Source organism: Arachis ipaensis, chromosome B01 (genome assembly GCF_000816755.2).
Source record: "Arachis ipaensis cultivar K30076 chromosome B01, Araip1.1, whole genome shotgun sequence".
NCBI classification, from domain to species: Eukaryota; Viridiplantae; Streptophyta; class Magnoliopsida; order Fabales; family Fabaceae; genus Arachis; species Arachis ipaensis.
In genome coordinates this window covers 758748-769285 of record NC_029785.2, presented here as the reverse complement: position 1 = coordinate 769285, position 10538 = coordinate 758748, and the positions used below count along the sequence as shown (strand labels likewise).

Here is a 10538-nt window from a genome sequence, read left to right as displayed (position 1 = left end):
TAATAACTTACTGCTCCCAAGTTGCACCATAAAACGGAACAGCAGATAAAAACCAGAACCAAAAAGCGTCTCTCCCACACATGGACGTGCTCCCAAAAGCAATTGATTCAAACTGAAATACAGTTCTCATAGATTTTCATATTTGTTCGTTCCATTTTAGAGGTTAGATATAACAGCCAAAGTGAAGAAACTTACAGTACAAGCAAGTGCATCACATCCTGCAGAAGAGTTTTAAATATTTTTGTTAGTCTTAAACAGGAGTTAATTAGAGAAATGATAAAATGAACATGACACAAGTAAATTACCATGATCAAACAGCTCCCCCAATGGACTGGAAGAACTTGTCCGTCTAGCTTGCTTCCCATCAACAGCATCAAATGTCTAGCATACACATCAATTTTAAAGAAATAAAGAAAGTTAATTACCTATAGGAAAAATAAGATTCTAAGTATCAAATAATATTAGTACATTGATCAGGAATTGCACGAATTTTGTGACCAAAAAATTAAAAATACAAAAAAAGGGGAAAAAGAGTACGATGCACGAAATGAGATCTACTCAACAAGCTAAATAAACAGGATTCAAAAAGCCAAAAGAAGGGAGCAATTTATGCTTGCAATGAAAGAACTTAACTAGACCTGGTATAAAAACAACAGTAGGCCATGGGCAAAATGAACCCATCTTGGTGGAGCTGTGTCCAATTGAGGTGAGTACATCTGAATAGAAAATATACAGAAGCGAAAATTGAATTAGAATATGTCCTAAGATTCGGCTAGGTAATGAACAATTAAACAAAAGAAGTAAACAGCAACACATGAAGTTAATCAGAAGTCGTCAAAACACTTAAATACCAGGGCATTACTAATTAAAGTTTCATTGTGCCATCTAATCTAGTAAAATGAGAATCAAAATAAAGTGTTTGGAAATAAGATAAGCAGTACTGTAACTTCAGCATTAAGTACAATGTTTAATTAATTGAAAGTCCACTCACATAGCCGATGAATGCAGAGAGCATTAAGAACATAAATCCCATAAGAGTAATCTGCAACCAAACAATTCATGGAATATCAGTGTCAAGGATATCGCGTGCGATAGCAACAGTAAAGTATACACGTCAATAAGAGAGGAAGCAAAGGTATACCATGTTTGGACTGCAAAAGATGAACGAATACCACAATGCCAAGTGATGGGAGTAAACAGAAGAACCAGGTACAAGTTAGAAATAGAATAACTCAGAATTCAATAGCGAAAATATAGAAGAAAAAAAATATATCAAACGAATGTATAAATTAGGAGATGAAAGCATTTCGCCCTCAAGAAAGAGTGGCAAAGTTATAGACAGAGCACATAACATGTATATCTACTTATAATCAACATAAGTGTGCTATTGTCTATTAACAAGCTACAGCACTATGGCATACAAAATTCAGATTACAGTTTAAAACTATTGATGATTCCGATCATGCAACTTTGGTCATGAATTGTCACATAACAAATAAACTGGGAATATCTCATTTCAATTCTCAATATTTAACAGTTTAGCTTCTAAGAAAAAACAGGCAAATGCAATGAAACCAAGCATTCATATTTACAACAAGAACCAATGAAAGAACCTTAGTTCAAAAACCGAAATTACTCACGGCATCCATAGGGGGAAAACTGTAACAAAGCGAGTCCAAAAAGGCTGCAATACATATTTGGCTACATATGAATGGTCTACACCACTATATTTGTATCTATGCAGAGCTGCTACACCATGAGCACCAATATAACCCATTTTCAAGGATTAAACTCCAGAATTCGGCTTCGATTACCGGCTAGGCCTCAGCACAACCTGCTTTATTGGGAAGGAACAAAAAAAAGGAACAAACATGATCAAGTTAAATATAGTAATTTTTGCTGGATACTCAATTATCAAAATGACGAATAACATTGAATTTCACACTCAACAAAACCTACTTGATGTGTTTTCAGACAAAGCCAGAATGTTTTGTAATGAATTTATACTGTTTAAAAGAGGAATCTTTTGTAATGGATCTAAAGTTAACCAAAAAAGGCAGACTTTTATTTACCAAAAATACACTGAAAAAGTGATAATGGAGGAACACACAGATTAAAAGAACGAATAAAAAAAATTCATAAATTGAACATTCAAACACACAGTTACCAGAATTCACACATTCAAATTTTCGTAGTCATTGGAATGTTCAATGGAGAAATACCGAATCATCGGAAATGAGAAATTAGCGAAAAAGAATAGGATCGAGGAATGGTGCTGAAAACTCACCCTACAAAAACAGGATTCGTTGATCCCAAAGAGCGAGAAAGAGAAAGAGAGACAGGAATGAGAGGAATAGCGGAAGATTTGAAAAGCGTGAATTCGCTGCTATGTTTGGTACTTCTCTCTCTCTTCTCATATGGAGAAAGAATTTTTATTTTTCTTTTAATTTTATTTATGAGAAAGGTATAAATAGGTTCTTCACTTTTTGTCCCGCGGACATTTTCGACCATTGAAAAATACTTTTAAGTCCCTGACTTTCATAAAATTTGGACGGATCAATTCCTGACGGAGGCATTTGGATAGATCAGTCCCTAACGGAAGCATTTGAATGGAGGGACTAATCCGTCCAAATTTTGTGAAGGTCAGGGACTTAAAAGTATTTTTCAATGGTCAAGGACAAAAATATCCATAGAACAAAAAGTCAGAGACCTATTTCTCATTTTCTCTTTATTTATTTATTTTTGGATGAAGGTAGGTTTTTTATTTTAAGACACATTTACTTGTTTGGTGCCCCTTTAATGTATTACAATTTCCTTTTATTCTTTTTTTAACTTCATGAAAAATGTTTTGAGTTTAATTATTATGTATTTTATATTGTCATTTAAGTTAGATGTTTATATTATTTGTAAATAGTTAAATCAAATATTTTTGTTAATATAATAATATATGATTGAATGTTTGTATAAAATATTATATTACATTTGATCCATGTTATATAGTTATTCTAACTCAAAAAAAATATACATCAACATTGTTAAGAAAACTATATCAACATAGTTTTTTTTATCTACACTTAACAATACTAAAAGAAAATGAAGTTTTAAATATTTGTGTATTAATAGACACGTAAAAATTATTTATTTATTAAATATGTATCGTAATTAATAAATTTGTGATTAATTAAAATAATAAATATCTCACAATAATGAGATTTTAAGTTCAAATTCTTCAAATTATAACAAACAATAAATATATAAAACAAAGAACATTTTATAAACAAGATAGTAGAAATAGTAGATAATAAATATATTAATATTTTAAAAATACAACTTAACCTGCTGGCTAGTTGGAGTCTTGGAGAGTAATTTTTGTTTCAAGAGAAAATAAATATACATGTTTCTTTGGAGAAGCAATTCAATATACCGAACAAAACATTTTCTACGGTATTTTTCAGGCTAATAAATTGCTACATATACGAGACGAGATTCGAACCTAATATCTGCTTAAACAGACTAGCGAGTTGACCACTAAACCAACTAGCGAGTTGACCACTAAACCAACCCAAGTTGGTTACCGAACAAAACTTTTAGTTAAACACTTACAACGCAATTAGTTTCTACAACTTGAAAATAAAATAATATGCAATCATTTTTTCCACTCTTAACTTGTCAACGATGTACAAATTTTAATTTCTAAGTAGATGCCGTTGTGTGACTTCGATTGTTTAAAATTCAACCAAATAAGTCGTTTCCAAACGTATTAGTCGGCCTTAACCTTAATGGCGTCTTTACATGTATTTATTTTATTTCTTCAATAAGAAAAATGAAACTTAATGGACAAAATTTAAAAAGTCACTAATACCTCAAAAGTTAATTTGTTGGATAATTGTAGATATTAGCTAAAAAGCCAAAAACCTGTTACATTTGGTTCATGCTTCTCAACAATGATTTATGCTCCAATTTTCTTGCATCAAAGTTTGAAATTTAACATGCACCATGGCCAATGAGTAATAGCTCAAATGGCATAGTCTCTCCATACTCAATTAAGAGGTTGCTGGTTCGAGTCTCCTATCTTTGGTAAAAAAAAAAAAAAAAAATTAATTTCTAAGTAGATGCCGTTGTGTGACTTCGATTGTTTAAAATTCAACCAAATAAGTCGTTTCCAAACGTATTAGTCGGCCTTAACCTTAATGGCGTCTTTACATGTATTTATTTTATTTCTTCAATAAGAAAAATGAAACTTAATGGACAAAATTTAAAAAGTCACTAATACCTCAAAAGTTAATTTGTTGGATAATTGTAGATATTAGCTAAAAAGCCAAAAACCTGTTACATTTGGTTCATGCTTCTCAACAATGATTTATGCTCCAATTTTCTTGCATCAAAGTTTGAAATTTAACATGCACCATGGCCAATGAGTAATAGCTCAAATGGCATAGTCTCTCCATACTCAATTAAGAGGTTGCTGGTTCGAGTCTCCTATCTTTGGTAAAAAAAAAAAAAAAAGCATGCACCATGGCCTATTACTATTTTTCTTTCATATTCCCTTTACTATCTCTAAGGTTTTGTAAACCAGTGCATTACATGCCACAAATGATTTCAATCCTCCCAAACATGGCCTTAGTTCACACCTTCAATGTAGCTAAGCACAATGGCCTTTTCAGCCTCAATGCCATGAACTGAATGATGATAATGGCAAAATATCATTGTTTTCAGAGAAATTTCGCAACTCGAAACCGGGTAATGTCGGATGAGTTTGCGACTAAGCCGGCGCAAAACACAACCGGGGGGTTATTTGCCATAAAAGCACGAAACTGAATAAAGATATTATTACAAGATTCCAGGAGAATCTAACAATACACAGGTCAGACATGGGAAATATGTAAAGTACTGAATCTCCTATATGGAACAGCTTTATTTCCATCTCAAACCAAAAATTGAACACGTTTCCAGTTAGCTCCATTAACGAATTTGACAAAGATAAGGCAACTAATCATTCGACAAAATTACTGCCAATGATAATATTGTTTCCTTATAACTGAAAAAAGAAACCTGAAGGCGGTTAATTGACAACATCAAGAACCAGCTTGCGAGACTTTAGAACAGACCACCTAAGGCGACGGTAGTAGCCAGCTTGAAGCAACGCCAATGTTAGAACAAATATCCACTTAAATCCCATCTGCACATAGTAGCAGTCTTGTTAGAAATTAAGATATTTTCTGCTTTGATTTTGGAAACAGCAAAATATTATAAGAAACATACCAGTTTTCTCTCTTCCATCTCCGGTTCGGCAGCCCAAGATAAGAATGACACAACATCTTTCCCCATCTGCAGCAAAACACAACACCAGCAAGAAAATTACCTCCATTCTCCCGTAGTTCATATGTAATACACATTCCCTTGATGAGATTGACCGAAAGGAATACTAAACACACAGAATACCTGAGATTCAGTGGCGGGAGTACCATCCTCATATTCAACAGCACCATCGTTAAGCATTTTAGGCATGGCAATGGCACCGCCAGGGAAATAAGGGTTATAGTGCAGACCCTCTCTAATCTACGTTATTCAAGAAAACAATAGTAAATGAGTTTACCTATGGTTAAATACATTTTACACTTCATAACTGACAACAACTTGAGTCGCAAAGTAAAAGAAACATTTCATGAGTTGTAAAAATGGCAAACATCAGGCTTAGTTGTAAATTGATACGAAAAGAAAATCATGGAAAATGTCAAAGAACCTACAACAAACCCCAGTCTATCATGCACAGATACTATAGTCATTCGTGCACAAAAAAGGGACACAAAAATTGTTGCGCTGTTGTTGCCTTTCCTTGCACAGATTCCAAGCCACAACAGATTTTATAAAAGTTTGTTTTAGGCCTGAACTACGCAATAGATAGTTGAATCTATATAACTTCTTCATAATGCGTAAGTTAAAGTGTATTAACTCTCAACAAGTCTTTAGAGAGAACTTTACCGAAACACCAGCAGGGGGATCACGATAACCAGTTAGAAGGGCAAACACATAATTCTGACCATTGTGACGAGCCTGTAAATACAACGTGCAAGAATAATTAAAGATCACATTACAATAGAAAATCTCTTCACATTCCTAGCAGATAATAATAGACTTTACTTTGGTAATAAGACTTAGATCTGGAGGATAGGCTCCTCCATTAGCAAACCTAGCAGCTGCTTCATTTGCATATGGCTGAGGAAAGCGATCACTGAGTTTACCGGGGCGAGTGAACATTTCACCCTCATCATTAGGACCGTCAACCACCTCAATCTCAGCTGCCATGGCCTTTACTTCATCTTCTGTATAAGCAACACCAACCAAATCACGGTATGATATCAAAGACATAGAATGGCAGGAAGCACAAACTTGTGTATAGACTTGATGACCACGACGAATCCTGTTCAACAAATTATTTGAATGTAGTAAAGCCCGAGTTAGATTCATAGTTATATAGCATTCAGGTGAAATTTGATACAAATACATGATGGTGGCATAGAGAATTATCAAGATCCACATATACGGAAAGAATGGGCAAAACTCACGATGCATGATCATATGAACTGAGAATGCCAGCATGAGGCCATGGATAGTTTGGGCATGCAAGGCCATGCTCAGCTTCATCAGCTGATGCTGTTGTTGCAAAACCCAAAAACCCAGTGACACTAGCTCCAATCAACGCAAGAGCTCTAAATGAGCTGCTGCCAGTAGAGCCAGCATAATCTTTCTTTGTCATAATGGAAGACATAAGAGAACCATTCTGCAATAAGTATCAAGTAGCTATCAGCAAAAGATACAATCAACTTATTCCATAGTAGGCAAATTTTCATAGAATCATAAAGAAAATATCATGTGCAAGAGCACATACTAGTCTGCAAAAACAGCTTAAATCGTATGTCAAACAACAACTGAAAACTTCAAATGGAAAATAGCTTTCATATGTACTCAAAATTGTAAAAATTACAAATAATGAATCAAACTATGAAATTGTCGTGAGAAGTGAGATTCTAAAGTGTTATAGAAATTGTAATGCTGTTCCAGAGTAATGGGTTAATGTCCAAACTAGTCCGCAATTTGCAATATGACACAACTGAGGCAGTTAATGCGAGTTAGAAGTTGCAGCTACATCAAGTGATGCAGATGGAGATTTAAACCTTTTGATACATAAAGCTTAAGACATGAAGACAATAAAAAATTAACTAGAGAATTATGTCATTTTAGGTCAAGTCACTTGATTGGATGGTAAGCAAGAACAACCACCATGATCAAAGGTTGATTCACTGGGTGTGGTCAGCTATGTAATCAAAAGATGTCAGTGTGTTACTGTAGCCATAGCTGCTCCTCACACACAATAGACCACCTAGACAAGATTCTACTATATTCATTCCCGTAGCCATAGCTGCTCCTCTAACTTTCTCTCTAGTGTACTTATTTCTGGCTCTATCTTGTCTGGTTTACCCATACATCCAAAGCAACATTCACTTATTATCCTTGTTTCCTTCTTCTCTTTTCATCTCTCAACACTCAATCCTATATAACATCACATGTCCTATGAACTATAGTTGTGTGATACTTTTCTATCACAAATAACAATCAAAGCACTTCTCCATTTTACCCACCCAGCTTGTGATAAGGTGTAAAAAAAGAAAACAAAAATATTTCCACTGAACTTCATTGAAGAAATCCCCATGATGAGGTCCCATGAGAAGTTTCATGTGTATATAGGTAGTATATAAACAGAAATAGAACACATATTCAAACTGAAAGGATGTGTGTGATGAAGCAAGACCAGAACAAATTCTGTGTGTAAAAGGCTCAAGTGCAAGTTCCTTGCAAAGGGGGAAGTCCAAACCTATGAGAAGTAAATTATAAACTACAATTGTAGGCATAAGCTTTCGAATCCAAGAGCTTCAATTTATTAGATTAATGATATGGTATTGGTTTCTATTCAACATTATTTTCACATTAACTTAACAGTACTGGAATTACTAAGTTTGATGAGCTAAACAAAATTATTGCACAAATGAGAAATTTGTAATAAGTGATGTTGTATGGCTTCAAAAGAAAACATTGCTAAAAGGGGAAATCTAAGTAAAGATAAGCTCTAAACACCCTCGTCTCCACCAAAAAAGGGGCAAAGAAAAGAAGCAGCAGCTATATTCCATTCCCCTATTAACAAAAAGAAGTTAATTTTCCCATCTTCTCAGCCCTCAACTTTTATTTGAAGCAACGACTAGAAAAGTAAATAGTAGAATAAAACTTTCAAGAGCAAGGAGAATGCTTACAGGAGAATGAGATTGGAGTTTCCTTCTCAATAACTGCTGAATTACACCTCCAGCCATCTCAGTTCACACTGAAAATCATTCATAAAAACTTTTAAGATACTACATCCAAACAAGTACGGGTGATAAAGTTCTATAAAATGAGCATTAGGAAAAGTCATAAAGGCAGCATCACTAGGTATGCAACAATGTAACTAAGAACTATGACATTTAACCTCTAATATGAAAACGATCACAAGAAACTAAGCAGAACATATAGTGTGGATTGTGGTGAGATGATTATGGCAAAGAATCACTTTAAACATTAAATAGGTATCTAATCTAATTCTGAGTGTAACATATGTTTCCTGAATCATCAAGACGCCAAGAGGTAATCACTGCTGTTTTGCAATTAGCATTCAAATCACATTGAGATTGCCATTAGGGCCTCTATTAATTTTTGAAAAGTATATAAATTCCATCAAGTTTTTTTTTTTTTTTAATAAAATAGCAAACCCTTCTCTTCCTGTTTAAAGGGAGGATTGCCAAATTCAAAACACTAACTTCCAAATTTCCTCTTTCCAACTAACTTGAGAAGAGAACACATGGAATGATTATATAACATATGAATTTAATTCATTCATGTGTATAAAATGATGCAATTTCAGTCTACTACTGCTACTACCACAGATACCTAAAAATTAAGGGCAAAGTGTGGCATTGCATAATCACAACAATGCAGCAGCCTTAGACAAAACAACAGCATATTGCAAATAAATAAAATTGCACGGGGATTTCAATGGGAACAGATACAATAATCTCCTAATAACAAACATAACATGTAAAGAACGAAGCTTTATTATGCACCAAAATGGTAAAAAACAATATAAATAAAAAATGAACATGTTACAATGGTTGCGGATGCAAATAGATAAATACATAAATAAATACAGCGAGCGTAAAATTGAGGAAACACAGAATTCAAAAGTGAGTCAGAGATCCGAGTCACAGTGATAGCTGAACATAGCTCACGGAAGAAAATGGAGGAAAAAAAAGACACAAAGAGAGAGAAGAACGAAAATAGAAACTCACGAAGCGAAACTCGATTGGGAACTGAGGATATTCTATAGATCCAACGAAGAAGAAGAAGAAGAAGAAGAAGAAGAAAAATCTAAGGTACTAATGGCAGAGACGAGAGACGAGAGAAGAGATTTGGGACACGAACGCTTGTATTGTGGCAGCCACGAGTGTTGCTGGCTCTGGGCTTTGGGCTTTTGGGCTTTGATTTTACGGGCTATTGGGAGAGATCAATAATGGCGCAAGTATGAAATTAGGGTTAGAGAATTGGGCCTACAGGGAAGACTCCATTCCTAATTGAGTAATGGGCCAAAAGCCCATAGCATTTTTTGGTGACACAAGTGAACAAATAAAAATAAATCTTTGCAACCCACGACCAAAAACAAATATTGATAATCAATTTAAGTTACGTGTTAACTCGTATTGAGAATTCGAATCTCGTTTTGTGCATATAGACGAATTAGTCTTTAACATATTCATTTGGTAGATGTCTTAGTTCCTCAAATTCAAGTTATCGCAATAATAATAAAAAAAAAATTAGAGTAAAATATTAAATTGGTCCCTACGTTTGGGTATAATCCTATTTTGGTCATTAAGGTTTAAAGTGTCATATTTGAATCAAAAAAGTTTCATTTAGATTGAATATAACCATGAGATCAAAGTTAAATAATTAATAGAATGTCCTACATGACAGCAGTACAAGAACAAGGTCGATAATCTGGAGAACAAAGTATAAGTTCCAGAGGCACAAAATCAACTGTGATGCATCAATATATTTATTTATCATTCTCCTTAGTTCTATAGAAAATATTTTATTTAAATTATAAAAAAAATGATAAATAAATATATTGATGCATTCACAATCGATTTTGTGCCTCTAGAGCTTGTACTTGTTCTTCAGATTATTGACCTTATTCTTGTATTGCTGTCATATAGGACATTCTGTTAATTATTTAACTTTGACTTTACGGTAAGACTACATTGAAGTTAAATGAAATTTTTTTGGATTTAAATAGAATATTTTAAACCTTAAAAACCAAAATAAGATTACGTCTAAACGTAGGGAACCAATTTAGTACTTTACCCAATTTTTTAAGTGAACGTTAGTTTTGAAAATTTTTAATTTTTTTTGTGAAAATTATTCTTTAAAATATATTATATGTGTGCTTGAAGTTTAAA

General features: G+C 33.6%; 2 protein-coding genes across 3 annotated transcripts in view; both read right to left on the bottom strand.

Annotated features, from left to right (window-relative positions):
• The window catches only part of LOC107628107 (choline/ethanolaminephosphotransferase 1), a 5947-nt gene extending 3514 nt beyond the window's left edge, over positions 1 to 2433 (bottom strand). Inside the window, exons 1-8 of one of the 2 annotated variants that reach the window (XM_021111822.1) lie at positions 2288 to 2433; positions 1641 to 1834; positions 1142 to 1151; positions 992 to 1042; positions 639 to 716; positions 306 to 381; positions 196 to 218; positions 12 to 112 (exon numbers count right to left, since the gene is read on the bottom strand). In XM_021111822.1, coding sequence (XP_020967481.1) covers positions 12 to 112; positions 196 to 218; positions 306 to 381; positions 639 to 716; positions 992 to 1042; positions 1142 to 1151; positions 1641 to 1777 — 476 coding nt within the window. In that variant the 5' untranslated portion in view covers positions 1778 to 1834; positions 2288 to 2433. Of the gene's footprint in view, positions 1 to 11; positions 113 to 195; positions 219 to 305; positions 382 to 633; positions 717 to 991; positions 1043 to 1141; positions 1152 to 1640; positions 1835 to 2287 lie in introns of those variants that run through there. The other variant, XM_021111838.1, reaches the window with a different exon arrangement.
• Positions 4776 to 8363, bottom strand: LOC107628218 (cytochrome c1-2, heme protein, mitochondrial; the record flags this gene model as incomplete). The annotated part of the gene is given in 7 exon segments (XM_016331015.2): positions 4776 to 5179; positions 5263 to 5328; positions 5443 to 5559; positions 5983 to 6054; positions 6142 to 6421; positions 6567 to 6781; positions 8307 to 8363. Coding segments are annotated over 7 exon segments (924 nt in total). The 3' UTR covers positions 4776 to 5062.